Source organism: Leopardus geoffroyi, chromosome C3, assembly GCF_018350155.1.
Source record: "Leopardus geoffroyi isolate Oge1 chromosome C3, O.geoffroyi_Oge1_pat1.0, whole genome shotgun sequence".
Taxonomy (NCBI): domain Eukaryota; kingdom Metazoa; phylum Chordata; class Mammalia; order Carnivora; family Felidae; genus Leopardus; species Leopardus geoffroyi.
This window is the reverse complement of record NC_059338.1, coordinates 96,856,904-96,875,797: the sequence shown is the minus strand read 5'-3', so window position 1 is coordinate 96,875,797 and position 18,894 is coordinate 96,856,904. Positions and strand designations below refer to the sequence as shown.

At 34.3% G+C, this 18,894-nt stretch overlaps 1 protein-coding gene across 6 annotated transcripts in view; it reads right to left on the bottom strand.

Annotated features, from left to right (window-relative positions):
- The window catches only part of CSMD3 (CUB and Sushi multiple domains 3), a 1,255,667-nt gene that overhangs the window by 129,200 nt on the left and 1,107,573 nt on the right, over window positions 1-18,894 (bottom strand). For all 6 annotated transcript variants that reach the window (XM_045453867.1, XM_045453870.1, XM_045453869.1 and 3 more), the window contains 2 exons: window positions 7,882-8,000; window positions 6,674-6,743 (listed from right to left, as the gene is read on the bottom strand). In XM_045453867.1, coding sequence (XP_045309823.1) covers window positions 6,674-6,743; window positions 7,882-8,000 — 189 coding nt within the window. The remainder of the gene's footprint in view (window positions 1-6,673; window positions 6,744-7,881; window positions 8,001-18,894) is intronic.

Below are 18,894 nucleotides of genomic sequence, written 5' to 3'. Positions count from 1 at the left end.
CATATCTTTCTATAATAACACTGAATGTAAATGGATTAAATGTGCCAACCAAAAGACATAGGGTATCAGAATGGATAAAAAAAACAAGACCCTTCTATTTGCTGTCTACAAGAGACTCATTTTAGACCTGAGGACACCTTTAGATTGAGAGAGAGGGGATGGAGAACTATTTATCATGCTACTGGAAGCCAAAAGAAAGCTGGAGTAGCCATACTTATATCAGACAAACTAGACTTTAAATTAAAGACTGTAACAAGAGATGAAGAAGGGCATTATATAATAATTACAGGGTCTATCCATCAGGAAGAGCTAACAGTTATAAATGTCTATGCGCCATATACGGGAGCCCCCAAATATATAAAACAATTACTCACAAACATAAGCAACCTTATGGATAAGAATGTGGTACTTGCAGGGGACTTTAACACTCCACTTACAGAAATGGATAGATCATCTAGACACATGGTCAGTAAAGAAACAAGGGCCCTGAATGATACATTGGATCAGATGGACTTGACAGATATATTTAGAACTCTGCATCCTAAAGCAACAGAATATACTTTCTTCTCAAGTGCACATGGAACATTCTCCAAGATAGATCATATACTGGGTTACAAAACAGCCCTTCATAAGTATACAAGAATTGAAATTATACCATGCATACTTTCAGATCACAATGCTGTGAAGCTTGAAATTAACCACAGGAAAAAGTCTGGAAAACCTCCAAAAGCATGGAGGTTAAAGAACACCCTACTAAAGAATGAGTGGGTCAACCAGGCAATTAGAGAAGAAATTAAAAAATATATGGAAACAAACGAAAATAAAAATACAACAATCCAAACACTTTGGGATGCAGCGAAGGCAGTCCTGAGAGGAAAATACATTGCAATCCAGGCCTATCTCCAGAAACAAGAAAAATCCGAAATACAAAATCTAACAGCACACCTAAAGAAATAGAAGCAGAACAGCAAAGGCAGCCTAAACCCAGCAGAAGAAGAGAAATAATAAAGATCAGAGCAGAAATAAACAATATAGAATCTAAAAAAACGGTAGAGCAGATCAATGAAACCAAGAGTTGGTTTTCTGAAAAAATAAACAAAATTGACAAACCTCTAGCCAGGCTTCTTAAAAAGAAAAGGGAGATGATCCAAATAGATAAAATCATGAATGAAAAGGGAATTATTACAACCAATCCCTCAGACATACAAACAATTATCAAGGAATACTATGAAAAATTATATGCCAACAAATTGGACAACCTGGAAGAAATGGACAAATTCCTAAACGCCCACACTCTTCCAAAACTCAATCAGGAGGAAATAGAAAGCTTGAACAGACCATAACCAGCGAAGAAATTGAATCAGTTATCAAAAATCTCCCAACAAATATGAGTCCAGGACCAGATGGCTTCCCAGAGGAGTTCTACCAGACATTTAAAGCAGAGATAATACCTATCCTTCTCAAGCTATTCCAAGAAATAGAAAGGGAAGGAAAACTTCCAGACTCATTCTATGAAGCCAGTATTACTTTGATTCCTAAACCAGACAGAGACCCAGTAAAAAAAAGAGAACTACAGACCAATATCCCTGATGAATAGGGATGCAAAAGTTCTCAATAAGATACTAGCATATTGAATTCAACAGCATATTAAAAGAATTATTCACCATGATCAAGTGGGATTCATTCCTGGGATGCAGGGCTGGTTCAATATTCGTAAATCAATCAACGTGATATATCACATTAATAAAAGAAAATATAAGAACCATATGATCCTGTCAATCGATGCAGAAAAGGCCTTTGACAAAACTCAGCACCCTTTCTTAATAAAAACCCTTGAGAAAGTCGGGATAGAAGGAACATACTTAAACATCATAAAAGCCATTTATGAAGCGCCCACAGCTAACATCATCGTCAATGGGGAAAAACTGAGAGCTTTTCCCTTAGATCAGGAACACGACAGGGATGTCCACTCTCACCGCTGTTGTTTAACATAGTGTTGGAAGTTCTAGCATCAGCAATCAGACAACAAAAGGAAATCAAAGGCATCAAAATTGGCAAAGATGAAGTCAAGCTTTCGCTTTTTGCAGATGACACGATACTATACATGGAAAATCCGATAGACTCCACCAAAAGTCTACTAGAACTGATACATGAATTCAGCAAAGTTGCAGGATACAAAATCAATGTACAGAAATCAGTTGCATTCTTATACACTAACAATGAAGCAACAGAAAGACAAATAAAGAAACTGATCCCATTCACAATTGCACCAAGAAGCATCAAATACCTAGGAATAAATCTAACCAAAGATGTAAAAGACCTGTATGCTGAAAACTATAGAAAGCTTATGAAGGTAATTGAAGAGGATATAAAGAAATGGAAAGACATTCCCTGCTCATGGATTGGAAGAATAAATATTGTCAAAATGTCAATACTACCCAAAGCTATCTACACATTCAATGCAATCCCAATCAAAATTGCACCAGCATTCTTCTCGAAACTAGAACAAGCAATCCTAAAATTCATATGGAACCACAAAGGCCCCGAATAGTCAAAGTAATTTTGAAGAAGAAGACCAAAGCAGGAGGCATCACAATCCCAGACTTTAGCCTCTACTACAAAGCTGTCATCATCAAGACAGGATGGTATTGGCACAAAAACAGACACATAGACCAATGGAATAGAATAGAAACCCCAGAACTAGACCCACAAACGTATGGCCGGCTAATCTTTGACAAAGCTGGAAAGAACATCCAATGGAAAAAAGTCTCTGTAACAAATGGTGCTGGGAGAACTGGACAGCAACATGCAGAAGGTTGAAACTAGACCACTTTCTCACACCAATCACAAAAATAAACTCAAAATGGATAAAGGACCTGAATGTGAGACAGGAAACCATGAAAACCCTAGAGGAGAATGCAGGAAAAGACCTCTCTGACCTCAGCCGTAGCAATCTCTTACTCGGCACATCCCCAAAGGCAAGGGAATTGAAAGCAAAAGTGAATTACTGGGACCTTATGAAGATAAAAAGCTTCTGCACAGCAAAGGAAACAACCTACAAAACTAAAAGGCAATCAACGGAATGGGAAAAGATATTTGCAAATGACATATCGAACAAAGGGCTAGTATCCAAAATCTATAAAGAGCTCACCAAACTCCACACCCGAAAAACAGATAACCCAGTGAAGAAATGGGCAGAAAACATGAATAGACACTTCTCTAAAGAAGACATCCGGATGGCCAACAGGCACATGAAAAGATGCTCAACGTCACTCCTCATCAGGGAAATATAAATCAAAAGCACACTCAGATATCACCTCACGCCAGTCAGAGTGGCCAAAATGAACAAATCAGGAGACTATAGATGCTGGAGAGGATGTGGAGAAACGGGAACCCTCTTGCACTGTTGGTGGGAATGCAAACTGGTGCAGCCACTCTGGAAAACAGTGTGGAGGTTCCTCAGAAAATTAAAAATAGACCTACCCTATGACCCAGCAATAGCACTACTAGGAATTTACCCAAGGGATACAGGAGTACTGATGCATAGGGGCACTTGTACCCCAATGTTTATAGCAGCACTCTCAACAATAGCCAAATTATGGAAAGAGCCTAAGTGTCCATCAACTGATGAATGGATAAAGAAATTGTGGTTTATATACACAATGGAGTACTACATGGCAATGAGAAAGAACGAAATATGGCCCTTTGTAGCAACGTGGATGGAACTGGAGAGTGTGATGCTAAGTGAAATAAGCCATACAGAGAAAGACAGATACCATATGTTTTCACTCTTATGTGGATCCTGAGAAACTTAACAGAAACCCATGGGGGAGGGGAAGGAAAAAAATAAAAGTTAGAGAGGGAGGGAGCCAAACCCTAAGAGACTCTTAAAAACTGAGAACAAACTGAGGGTTGATGGGGGGTGGAAGGGAGGGGCGGGTGGGTGATGGGTATTGAGGAGGGCACCTTTTGGGATGAGCACTAGGTATTGTATGGAAACCAATTTGACAATAAATTTCATATATTGAAAAAAAAAAAAAAAGAAAGACAAAAACCTAAACTCTATGAAGAGAAAATAACCACACAAATTAGACTATGCTGTGTGCCATGAAGTTATTTTAAATATCAAATTTTTGTGGGGCGTCTAGGTGGCTCAGTTGGACACATGATCTCACGGATTGTGGGCTCGAGCCCCACATCAAGCTCCGTGCTGAATGCTTGCTCAGAGCCTGGAGCCTGCTTCAGATTCTGTGTCTCTTTCTCTCTCTGCCCCCACCCCCCACTTATGCTCTGTCTCACTTTATCTCTCAAAAATAAATAAATGTAAAAATTTTTTTTTAATATCAAATTTTTGAAAACATGCTATGGTATGGAAACTTATTCTAACTTAATGTCAAGGAAGAGCATATATTATATATAAAATATATAATTGTGTGTATCTCTACCTCTCTCTCTTTCTCTTCATATATATATGTGTGTGTATACATATATATATATATATATGTATACACACACACACATATACTGTAGCATGCTAAAACTTTATTTTAATCATTGTTTAAGCAATATTTATTAATTAGTGTTCTAGACACTGGGGATATAGTAATGAACAGGTCTGTTTTCATATCAGCAAAATATATATGCCATTTATTTTGTTGTCTGTACCTTTTTATATTCCCAATTTTTTATACTTAATTGGATACATACACACACATCCCACACACATAACACACACACATAATTGGCATTATATATTTAAATTTTTACAATGCATTATATACATATAATTTTATAATTGAAATTATAAAATTGACATTTTAATTGACTTGTAAATTATTTGATACCTAAAGAGATATATCTTCTAAAAAATATCATCCAATCTAAAATCTAAATGCTTTTGGGGTCCCTGGGTGGCTCAGTTGGTAAGTGTCCGACTTCAGCTCAGGTCATGATCTCGCGGTTCATGACTTCGAGCCCCACGTGGGGCTCTGTGCTGACGGCTCAGAGCCTGGAGCCTGCTTCAGATTCTGTGTCTCATTCTCTCTCTGCTCCTTCCCTACTCACACTCTGTCTCTCTCTCAAAAAGAAACAAACATCAAAAAATAATAATAATAAAATAAAATCTAAATGCTTTCAATATCTTTGGGTAATTAAGATCATCCTTGCTTCTAGACATATTTTCCAGTAGTCTCAACAGAAATAGTACACCTGGTACATAGGCATAGATTGACTTGTCTTTGCCCTATATTCATATGTTAAAGCCTTCACACATTATCTGACTATATTTGGAATTCAGGCTTCTAAGGAGGTAATTGAGGTTATATGAAATTATAAGGGTGGAGCCCTAATCTGATAGTACTACTATCCTTATAAGACACTAGAGGGACACCTGGGGGGCTCAGTTGGTTAAGCATTCTACTTGGTTTTGGCTCAGGTCTTGATCTTATGGTTCATGAGTTCAAGCCCCACATCAGGCTCTGTGCTGACAGTGAAGAGCCTGCTTGGGATTCTCTCTCTCACTCTCTCTCTGCTCCTTCCCTGATCTTTCTCTCTCTCACAATAAATAAAAAATAAACTTTAAAACAAAAAAGGAAACAAACAAAAAAAAGAGAAAAGACACCGTGTGAAGATGCAGGGAGAATATGGTCATTTACAAGCCGAGGAGAGAGGCCTCAGGAGAAAACCACCTTGCCAGCACCTTGCTTTTGGATTTCTAGCTTCTAGAACTGAGAGCAAATACATTTTTGTTGCCTAACCCAACCAGTCTGTGGTATTCTGTTAAGGCAGCCCAAACAAATATAATACAGAGGTAAGTCATAGAAGTCACACCAATTCTTTTGTTTTTGCCCGTTTTCCTACTCAAAAAGAGGCTATCTTCTACATATATTTATCTTAATTACACTTACCATCTAAAACTTTGTTTAAGTTTTATGGGCTGACTATGTTTCCCAATGACTTGGGTCAACATCATCTCATCTTCCTGAAATTCCATCATGTAGTCAATGGTAGAACTAAATTACTCTTTTATTTCATGTCTTTTATTTCTACCACTCTAAATGGTAAATAAATGATTTAAAGATAGGGATCACACCTCATATGTCTTTCTCAGATACTCTGTAGAGCCCAGGATATTAATGGTTGCATACAGATACTAGAAATGAGGAAGAGAAAAAAACATGAAAAAGTGGACAGAAATGACTGGAAGCAGCAGTAAGAGCACAAATTGGGTCCATTCTTTCTAAGATCCAAGTGCCATTTTGATATATTCCATATCTAAATCACCTGTCACTACTGAAGACATCTCAAGGACTGTCATGCTCCCTTGGTACACTCCAGATTCCTTATTGTTTCTGGCTTAATAGCAAGCAATGAATATTTACTTACTTTCCTGATCTATGGGTATTTCTATCACAGCATACTGAGAAAAAGTTCTAAGGATCGAACAATCTAGTAACTTTTCTCAATTTCTGAAGTCATCCATTGATATTGAAGTTTGAGCTAAAAATTCTAAACATGTAAAATAAATTTTAAAAAGACATGAAATGTTTATCTCAAAATATAATTTCCATAAAACTTGACAAAAGGCAAACTATATGTTTGAAGAACGTTATATACAGGGTGTGTCTTTAAAATTTGATAAAGCTTATAAATGAGTTACAATTCCTCAACTTACCCAAACAAATTGGGATTGGATAATTCCATCTTCTTACAGGTCCAGGCATACATGTAATATGAGAATGACCCTATATAAATAAGACAGTACAGTTCAGTACTCACTTTAAAAAGACTGAATTAAACATAGCAAACAATATCATAAAAACAAGCTTAGATATATATTTTCATTTCTTATATTTTCAAACTTTTACTGGAATTTTCTTTAAAAAAAAGTCATGGTAAAAAATTGTTAAAAACATTGAATGAAATGACCACATATGTTACTGTTTATAATAAATTGCTATAATATTCAAGGTGAGATAGGTTAAAGCATAATTTAAAAACATTTAATAAAAATATTAAAACAAGTCAATTAAGGTATATAAATTTTAAATTAAAATATAAAGTCCAGAAAGATCTGATTGTTCTTCTGAGACTAATAACTTGTAATACAACTTTAAAGACTCTAAATTATTAATTTTTAACTTTGCTTCCTCTAAGGAGTTTATTTACTTAACATATGAAACAGTTTTTGCCTCATATTTTTTCTCAATCTTTTAGTAGGTCTTTAGAGAGATTTTTATGCAACCATAAATTTGAGACCCTCTAAAATGTATTTGTAGTCGATTTTCACTAATTTGGGGAATTTATTTACATGGAAGTTTCATTTAATGCTTTAAGTAGCTCTTTGTTTTTATTTTCAAATCTAAAAGATTCTAAAAGATGCAGGAGTTCAGTTGTTACATCCTATGCAAATAGAAAGAAAAGTGTGAAGTAAATATTAATTTTGATTCAAATTTAAGTTTTGGTCCCTTGCAAACAAAACCTATTTAGTCCAGGAGCTCTTGGGTGGCTCAGCTGGTTATGCAGACTCGATTTGGGCTCAGGTCATGATCTCACGATTCGTGGGTTTGAGCCTCACATCAGGTGCTGCACTGTCAGCGAAGGGCCTGCTTGGGATACTTTCTCCCCCTTTCTCTGACCCTCCCCTGCTCTCTCTCTCTCTCTTTCTCAAAATAAATAAACTTAAAAAAAAAAAACATTTAATCCATTCCAGTAATTTCTCTCATGAATGAGTTTTATGAACAAATTTAATACCTTTGACTTGGTATGCTACGTGGTCTGAAATCAATATTTTTTGAAACTTGTGGATTATCAATCATCGTTCTGTTAAAATATTCTGAAAAAGCAATGCATATCAAAACTATAATTTAAAAATCACCTTACCTGAAGAGAATATCCTTGATCACACTGAAAGGACACAACATCACCAACCATATATCTGTCTCCAATTTTCATTCCACTGCTGGGAGTCTGCGGTTCGGGACAGGAATCCAAACCAATTGCTGAGAAATATAAAGATAATAGCATAAGTAACTTTCAAGTAATGAATGCTTAAATTATGCATATTAAATTACCAAAATTGAATACCATTATCATTAAAACTAGATTTTACATTGGGACGTTAAGAATGTTCTGTGAATAATATTTAAGTGAACAAGATTTAACTGTAGTTGTTAAAAGCAATGTGCTTTGGAACTATACCATAAAACTATTTCTTTGGATTTTCATGGCACCAACCATTAAATAGCTCTGTGATTACGCTTAAAGTCTTTTTTAACTCCCAGCCTAAATGTCTTCTACTGTAAAACAAAAATTAAAAATTCTTTTAAAAACTTCCTAGATAAAAAAGAAATAATAATTTATTGTGAGAGTAGAATGAAATTATATTTCTAAAGTATTCTTAATAAAATAACTAAAAAACTATTTGCTATTTTGTCCATACCACCTGGTTCCTTCCTCCTTAATATAGAATGGACTTTTTAATTTATGAGACACATTTTTAAGTTACTTATTACATGTAAAATTTTTAAATGTATTTTTAAGGAAAATTTGTTGTCCAAATATATTATAAATAAAAAGGAGAAAAACATGTAGCTCATTGAGACCTGAAAAAATTTCGTGACACTTGAAATCAGTTATTTCTGAAGGGGAGACAATTATATAATTCAAAACACTTCCATTATTTTCACATTAACAATATATTTTTCAATATATGGGGACAATACATACTAAATGTTAAGCTGTTTTCCTAAAATAAAGTCTTAAAAATTAATTTTTTGCCAAAATATTTTTTTCAAACATGTGAATGTACTACTATTATAAACTTTTTATTTTCTTTTTTTAAAATATAATTTATTGTCAAGTTAGCTAACATACAGTATATACAGTGTGCTCTTGGCTTTGGGGATAGATTCCTGTGATTCATCGCTTACATACAACACCCAGTGCTCATCCCAACAAGTGCCCTCCTCAATACCCATCATCCATTTTCCCCTCTTTCCCGCCCCCCCCCATCAGCCCTCAGTTAGTTCTCTGTATTTAAGAGTCTCTTATAGTTTGCCTCCCTCTCTGTTTGAAACTATTTTCCCCCTTCCCTTCCCCCACGGTCTTCTGTTAAATTTCTCAAGTTCCACATATGAGTGAAAACATATGATATCTGTCTTTCTCTGACTGACTTATATTTTCAGTAAAAGCCAATGTTTATTACCCATTTCTTTGCAATCCACATTTTGAAGCTAATCTAATGCATATTTAAATTATAAGAATAAGTAGTCACCACTGCAAAGTCATTATACATATGTTCTTTTCATGAAAAAACATTAAAAATTAAATCCTAAACATTTACAGTACTTCAGACATTCTTTTACTCCTTGATATTTCCCTCTGATGGATGCTCTCATAGCACTACTTTCTACATTCCTTTGTGATGCTTAGTATAAACTAATAATGAATAAATAATTATGTAATTAGTTGTTCAATATTTGTTTCCCCTCTGAGAATAGAAACTCTTAAGGGCAGCTTAGAGCACAGCATCTTAAGGACACATTCAATAAACATCAGTTGACTGGATGAATGAAGAGTATGGAAAACAAAGCGAATCCCTGTTTTGATAATTTCTTAATAGATACTAATGTCTACCCCTGCAAATGAAAAATGCTTTCTCTGCCTAATAATACAATAGTCAGAGTAGCTAAAAACCATGCCAAATTAGGTCACATTTAAGGACAGAAAATGACAGGAGAGCACTATCTTTACAGAATTATGATTAGATCAGAAAGGATGGCAGTAAAGAGGAAGAGTAAATTGGTCATTTGGGAGTGCACTTGAGGCAATCCTAGAGGAGGCTAGAGTAGTCCATGGACTGGAATTCCAATGCCCTGTGCTTCAATTAAGTAGGTCTCTAAACATATATCATGTTCCATATCTCTTGATTTTTTTGAAATCTTGAATTTCTGGACCAAGGCAAGATAAGTTATCATTACATTGTGACCTACTTTAAAAATTTTAAGGTTTCATGTCTTCCCCAACTAGATTTTAGGATCTAAGAAGTGAAAGAAACTGTCTTATATTTGTTTTAATCTCATTTAATACCTACTAATGGGCCTTACACATTACATTTATCTGACTTCATGGAGCCCTTTTCAAGAATGAATGAATATCCCAAAAAAGTGATTTATGATATAAACATACATGTCTTATAAATAAGATTTCACCTCCATTTGGTACAATCTTAGTTTTTAGGGAGTCCCGAACAGTACTTCTATTACTCTTTACTGCTAAGGTCATTCTTACAGTCATTCTTACTGAGAAGGCCAAATTTTGCACATGTTCATTTTTCTTTTCTATCAAGTACTTCATTCAGAGTCATATACAAGAAAACTATTAATATACAGAAGTGGTGATTTCCTTTTCTGAGAGGAGAACAAAATAAAACTATGGTATAGTGATGCTATAGAGTATTGAGAGCTTTATTGTTAAGTGAGGTTTATACATAATATATATGGACATAGTAAAATATTTTATAAGTTTTAACTTTAAAATGTGATACAAAAATCAATAAACTATGTAATAGCGATTTTGTAAGTTAAAAATTATATATATATATATATATACACATATATACATATATATATGAACAGAGAAAAATGAGTAAAAGGAAATATGCCAAATATTATATAGGTTAGGGTTCTTGATTATGAGATTATTGGCGATTTGTATGCCTTTCCTTGAATGTTCCTGTATTTCCAAAATTTTTATAATTTGGAATGAATTTTTAATTAATAAAATTCCTCATCTATTAGATGAATTAGTACTAGTAGCGAATTTGAGGGTAAAAGTACATATTCCCTTCTATTGTTTAAGACACTGAGTTAGAAAAAAAAAAGAGATTGAGTCGGATGAGCTAATGTGTTGAATATGATTATTTCAAGGTAGAAAGCAAGGTGATGAGGTAATCAGATAAGCAGAAGTCACTGATGGCCTCTCTCATTTTTTTGCAGCCAATTATTTTATGTACACTAAAGAAGATAAAACATAAATATCTGAAAATCTTACAGTTCATATTTTACATTTTTTATTTGAACAAATAAACCTCTGAGTGATTAAATAGCAATTTTAAAGTAGCTAGATTTATGGTGGTGATTATTCATAATGCATATAAAGGTTGAATCACTATGCTGTCCACCTGGAACTAACATGATCTCATATGTCAATGACCCTTCAACTTAAAAACTCTTTAAAAAGTCTTCTTTGAGAATTATTTTCACTTCTTTATAAGTAACAAAATCAATAGATTATTAGAATCTACAAAGAAAAGAGAATTTTTATAAAAATATTGTAAAGGATTCTCTTGTTTAACGAAGGCAATCAAAATATTGAGTCATTTGCAGCTTTATGAGTGTAAATTTTGGTGTTGGCAATCAAAGATACTCTCTGGGTGAATTTTTGAAATGAGAATTGGATCAATTGATCTGCTTTTGTAGCCAAAAACAAACAGAAATGAATCCAGCAACAAATCCATATCAAAAATTGCACAGAGTTCTGTCTGCTGTCAAATTACAGTAGGCAGTTACCCTGAATGAAAATGCCAAAACCTCAGTTCTTTACATTTCCAACATTTATTTATAACCATTTATGTATAACTCAAAACTATTCTTTCCAATCTGTTCACAAGGCAATCAATCTGCAGTAGAAAATGCTCTTAACCATAAATCATATCATTTATATCTGATCATTCTGACTATATGTATGTATATATCATATATATGTGATATACATAAATGATAAAATGTTAAATAGAATCTGATATAAGTAATTACTGAGGACCTGTTGTGTACTTTGTATATATATTTTAATATATATAATATATTATATTATAAATATATATATATATTACTGCCCAGAATTCCATAATGATTTTAATTAGTTTTAATGCATCAAGAGAGGCAGACAGGAAGAAGAAGAAAGCTTAATTACTGCTAAGATTCCTAGTAAATTGTTTTGTAAGAGGAAAACTCCTTCACGAATTTGACATGACAACCTATGTATAAATTTATTGAAAATCAAGACCAAAATATTGGAACTGCATACATGTAAGGAAGGAGCAGGAATGGAATCATGTGTCTTTGCACAAAGGTTCTATTCAGTGATAGCAAAGTCTTGTTATTTTAAATATATTTCATGTCTTCAATTTTAAATCTTACTCTAAATAGTGGATTCAAGAAAACTATTATTTCTATGTTTATACAACATATGAGGGATTTTTTTTAAATACACTAGAATCACCATTTGGCATTCCACATTTATCATTATAATATCACTGTCTGAAAAAAAAACACAGAAGTTGGTGACAATCAAAGAATGAATCCAATATGAGCTGGAGTATTCATTTGAGGACTTGTAGAAAACTCCAATGGCAAGCACACAGACTTTGTTCTGGTATAATGTATGTTGGAATTGATTAATTAATCTGGTAAACAAATATTTGCCAAATACCTATTATGAAACACGTAACTTGAATGTTGGTAAGCAAGTTGTTTCAGAAGGAACTATTCTGACTTAATAGTCACTGATGGGCAGCAGTGGGTCAGGAACACATTGTGATGTATGGACTTCACTCGCATTTACGTTAATGCGTAAATTTTTACTTACTTACTTTACTTGTTCTTACTTCAGTTAACATTTAACTTAGCATTACCCTGAATAATTAATTGAATATTCAGTAATAGTGCTTAGCAAATTTTAGTCTAAGGAGTAACGAAAACTAAGTTAAATGATAAACTTTTAAAGAGAATCTGACATAAACAATTGCTGAGCACCTATTGTGTACTCTGTATCATGTTAGATGTCAGAAATGCAAAGAAATATTAGCAACATAAGCGACCATGCTCTAAGGAAACATTTGATGAAACAGGAGAGGTAACTATTTCAAAAGATTACAGGGTAGTGAAACAGTCACAATAAATGAAGGTTAACCTTTGTTTAAATTATTATCTCATAAAGGATAACCCTACTAGAAAATTATATATTTTACCAACTCATGATAACAAAGGGTAAGGTGATGGTGATATCCTGGCAGACAAGGTGGCATGTTAAACAAATGAAGTTTCAAGTGATTTTTCCTTCTGTACGGAAAACAGAGGAATGTTTTCCCCCAAAGCACATTGTAGTGTTTTGAAAAGATCAAGAAATGAAGCTGAAAGGGAGGCAGGATATATACATTGTGTACAGTTTTATAATCTCAACCAATGTAGGAAATTATTTTTTTTTTTCCTGTGGGTAGTGAAGGAACATTTCTTAGTTATTAAGAACACAACCTCGGGGCGCCTGGGTGGCACAGTCGGTTAAGCGTCCGACTTCAGCCAGGTCACGATCTCGCGGTCCGTGAGTTCGAGCCCCGCGTCAGGCTCTGGGCTGATGGCTCCGAGCCTGGAGCCTGTTTCCGATTCTGTGTCTCCCTCTCTCTCTGCCCCTCCCCCGTTCATGCTCTGTCTCTCTCTGTCCCAAAAATAAATAAACGTTGAAAAAAAAATTTACAAAAAAGAACACAACCTCGATCTGCACTAGTTTCGTAATCTTTGGTAAAGTCTGAAATCACTTATATGCCTCAGTTCCCTCACCTATAAAATGAGGTGGAAAAATGCCAACTTCATAGGAATATTGTAATGCTGAAGGAAAACAAGATATGCATAATACTTAAAATAGTGGCAGGGACATAAAAGCTAACATCATTTAGTGGTTTTAAGCATGGGAGTGAGGTTGTCTTTTACATTCTAGATAAAGGATAGGATATTTTTTCTGTTGTTATGAGAGTATGTTTCTGTATGTTTAAGATCAATAAGTTTCACATATATACTATAGGAATATTAAAAAATGTGTAAAAAATTATATAAAGTGCCAAGACTAAATACTTTGAATTTTTTGATTGACCCCAAACAAAAAGTTTCTGTATAAGCTAAAATGTTACTGATATTACTGGGAGAAAAACCAACAGACTAATGTTGTTAGCTCAAGATACAACCAGAGAAAGTATAGGAATACAAAACCACAATGTTTCCAGAATTCACAACTTAGGCTAAATCTATTTCTATGTCGACACCACAAAGAGGTAAAAAGTCAGTGAGATGATCATGAAGTAAATTTTGATTAAAAGAGAAAACTATGACAAAACTAATGGCCTTAAAGGGTTAAGGAGTGAAATATGTTTGTAAAACCTATTATACTTATTTGCATTTAATACATTCTGTTAATGGCAACTGAAATTAGAAATGACAAATATTTATAATTTAATTTGGGCAGGAGAGGTTTCTACAATTAACATTGTACGAGATGATACACATAAACTAGTTAGAACAAGAAAATTAGTTTAAGTAAAAACATAATTAATCTTAAAATCACTATTTTTTGGGGCGCCTGGGTGGCGCAGTCGGTTAAGCGTCCGACTTCAGCCAGGTCATGATCTCGCGGTCCGTGGGTTCGAGCCCCGCGTCGGGCTCTGGGCTGATGGCTCAGAGCCTGGAGCCTGTTTCCGATTCTGTGTCTCCCTCTCTCTCTGCCCCTCCCCCATTCATGCTCTGTCTCTCTCTGTCCCAAAAATAAATAAACGTTGAAAAAAAAAAAACTTTAAAAAAAAAAAAAAAAATCACTATTTTTTTCTCAAAGAATCAATTATTTAATTAGCCCAAGGGAGGAAACCATTTTTAGTGATTATAAAAATAAACTCATTAAGACCTAATGCATTATCTCTTAAGCATATTGCTCAAGGATGGAAAACAGTAAAATAACTATTGTGCTGAATTGAATCTTTTGTTATTTATAAGCTAGAGTTAAATGAATACATGTCTAGGCATTTACTATTTTGTGACTATGTTTATACTTTTGGCTATTCGGACCAGCCCTTCCACTATGATGTGGGATGAAAAGATATTTTCAGACCACCTGTGTTTTCTCAGGATTTGCAGAAAGTTATTAGTGGCACATATCATGAGTGTTCTCAGGTTTAGGACGAGAGAAAAATCTATTCATCATGGTAACATGTACCTTTGCCTTCCTCAGAGTATGTCCTAAGATCTTTGAGCTCCCTTAAATGTGCAAACACCATTACTGCATGTAATTTGCCCTTTTAAAACATGCGCATTGTGTAAGTTCAAAACCAAAAACTACTCATTGATTTATAGACGCTCCACTGTCCCTTTAGAATTTCCTTTAGAGTAAGATACAAATGTGTATGGCAACACATTTTAGGAAATGTGAAAGAAATGATATAGGCATATTATAACCAAATTGTAATTTGCATTTTAAAAGTTTTAATGATGAAGCTCTAACGGAATCCAAGTGGCAGAGCAACTAGAGATTATAAATTCTCTTTACAGAAGCTTCCTAACAATTGATCAATTTAATGTCATTCCATGTACTAGGGACATTTTTCCTAGCAAAAAAATATATTTTTGCAAGACATACAATTACAACTAGAATCACATCTGTTAAAACCAAACAAACAACAAAAGATACAAATTGTCAATTTAAGAATTCATTCCCAGTGCTCTTGTGGATCATTAGACAGAAAAATTTGATACTTGGTAGAAAAAAATATATTAACTCAGAGCAGCTACATCCAATGACATGACTACTAAACCAGCACACACTTCCAAAACAGAAAAACAATGTAGCTTTATGTCAACAAAATTTTATTCACAAAATTTTGTGAGAGAGACAGAGAACATGAGTGGGGGAGGGGAGGAGAGAGAAAGAGAGAGAATCCCAAGTAGGCTCCGTGCTGTCAGCATGAAGCCTGAAGCAGGACTAGATCCCATGAGCCATGAGACCATGACCTGAGCTGAAATCAAGAATCAGACCCTCAACCAACTGAGCCACCCAGGTGCTCCAAAATTTTCTGAGGTTTTTATCTCACCTCTACTACTCACTTACTTTGAGGTCTCAGATTACTATCTAAACTTCAGTTTTGTCATCTATACGATAGGATTAAAAATAATACCTGCCTCAAGGGGGAAAATTAAGTAAAGATATATCTATAAAACATTTATACTATGTTGACATCTACTGGACTCTTGAAAAAAATGTTAACTTTATAATTTAATAACCTTATAATATAATGATGATAATATAATGATTCCAATAATCATGATGGAGGGACTGTTAACTGTTGTCGAGGAACCCTAGCAGTCATTCAAATGCTTATAGTTTATAATGCTCTGACACAAACGGCTGTTTGTACTATAGATATTCCACACTTTGAAAGCCATCATGGATAGACAAGCAAATGTGAGCCTTAAATATCAGTATGTGCCAAATTCGAGATAGTTATTTTTGCTTCAAATACTTTACAAGGCAAAATGTATGAAAGAGTTAACCCAGCTACATAGAAATTTTCTTTAAAAATACAGACTAACACCTGAGAAGAAAACAACATTGTACAAAAGCAGGTAGATTTCTTTTTAAAGTATAAAATGTTTTTTTTTTTTTAAGGCCAGACCTCCTTCTTTAATAAGTAACTAACAAAAGAACCTATTAGATACTGGAATACTTGGTGTAAATAGCTTGTTGGCTATCAGAGCTTTGGTACCTGGGTGATAATAGCCAAGTCATAGGCCACAATTATACAAAAGTAGTATAATTACACCAATATACAGTATCTCCTTTAGATAAATGTAGTTACTGTCTTTTTTTTTTAACCAATTTTCTAGCAAATATTTGCTGGGGATGTAGAAGCAATAATAAAACATTGTGTTGCACAATATCAGAAATAAATGATATACAATCTACTCAAGTAGCTTAATATTCACCTACCTTTCTAGCTTAATATTCATTGAGAAATAATTCAAAAATGCTAATTAAAATTACCAAACATTTGTAATTGCAAAGCACCCTACAGTACCTTATAAGTCAGGGAATGCCATTTCTCTGCTCAAAACTTCCTAACGAGTTCTATTACAACTGGAGGGAAAAATTACATCCTTACAATAGCCTACAAGACCGCCATTTTCCCTTCTCTCTCTCACCTCATTTCCTCCTACTCTTGCCTTCTTGCTCTTCTTCATCCTTATGTTTTAGGGTGTCTGCTCTGGGTATCCTCTAAAACACCCTTTCCTCACATTCCAGCAAACTCTCTTCCTGCACAGCCTTCTAGCTGTGCTCAAATGTCACCTTCTCTTGAAGATCTGCCCTTCATAACATCCTCTCTGTAGCCCTAACATTTTTGGATCCCTCAACCCTCCTTCTATCTTCTTCTACGATTTGTCACTTTCTGAAGGGCTCTGCAGCTTAATAATTTACATTTACAGCTTAAAAACTTTAAATTTTTGTCTTTCATGTCTTCACCGGCTAGACTACAAGCTCCAAGAAGGCTAGAGGATATGGTCTCTTTTGTTCACAAAGATGAACTGACACACAAGTGTTCAGTAAATATTTGTTGAATTAATAAATAAAAGGCATTGAGGGAGTGAACGAGGGATATCACAATCCAGAAAAAGAAGAAAATCACTTCTAGAATGAGCTGATTGGATCAATTAAGATTTAGGGTAATAGATAAAACTAAGAGCTATATAGCTAGAAAAAGAAAAAACAGTGGGGCATGTCAGCTGGAGGAAATGAATGGGAAGAGGAGGAAAGAGGAAAAGCATGTTATATCTAGGAAACAAACAATTATTTCATTTGATTAAGTGGGGAAATCTTACAACATACATGTGGTAAAAGATGACGTAAGAAATTACTGTTGGAGTTAGAGGCTAAAGAATGTTGCCTTTCTTTAATAGGTAATAAGAATACAATGACATTGAAATGATCAAAATGGGTCTCTAGAAATAATGAGATCAAGGCATGGGAAAGATAGATTGGGCTCAAGGAACATCAGATTTGTCTGATGTTAATCATAATCATAATTGTCAGGCAGTCTTGAGTTAAAATGTCATGATCTCAAGTTAAAGGAGGAAACGATCACTATGATAAAATCAGCCTATTTGTCAGCATTTACTTTCTAAGTACATAAGAGGCAAGACATATCTGTTTAGTAATTGTACCATCAGTAATCTAGAATTTGTTTCCTAAAAGCCTCACGAGTGAGTAGGAAAATCAGAGAATATACTCACTTGTTTGAAGGAATCTCAGCCAAATTTCCATTTCCTAAGACAGAAGAACACCGGCCATGTTTTCTGAAAGCTTTACTATTTAAAATCATCCTCTAGGAATATAGGAAGACTCTACTTTCTTCGTTAAAAACAAAACAAACAAACACGAAACCTGTCCTTTTTATAGCAAACCTTAAAGTTTTGGGCATCTGTTGCTGGCATTTTTGAGACTGTTATTTCCCCATTGTGAGTCCCTCCTTATGTTATCCTGTGGGCAGAACTTTTATCTCAGAAGCTGCCAGAAATGAAATGCCAAATATATGCAGTGAAATAGGTGTCTTTTCAGTGAAGAAAAGTTAATATAACTACCCTTTTTTATAACACACACACACAACCACACACACACAGTATTTTCCTAGTACCCAACTGCTTGAGCATTTTGCTTTTTCTAAGTATCAAAACTTAAATATGAATTTTTTTTCACATAGTCTTTATTTCTATTCACTAAAAAATAGTTTCCTCTTACTGAGGCCACTGTGTTTTTATACCTCAATCACAATTTGGGGGGGGGGGGGCGGTGCTTCTGAAAACAAAGAAGTTCTTTAAAATTTTTATGACCAGTTAATATAACCTACCCTGCAAGTGGTCAGTTTCCTGCATTACTACAAAATAACTGTTTCTTCACTAAGGGAAGATTTCAAAACTTGACAGAAATTAAGATACTTCTTCCACAAACAAGATAGTTTATTTGCACATGCACACACACACATGCACGTGTGCTCACACACACACACACACATACACACACACACAC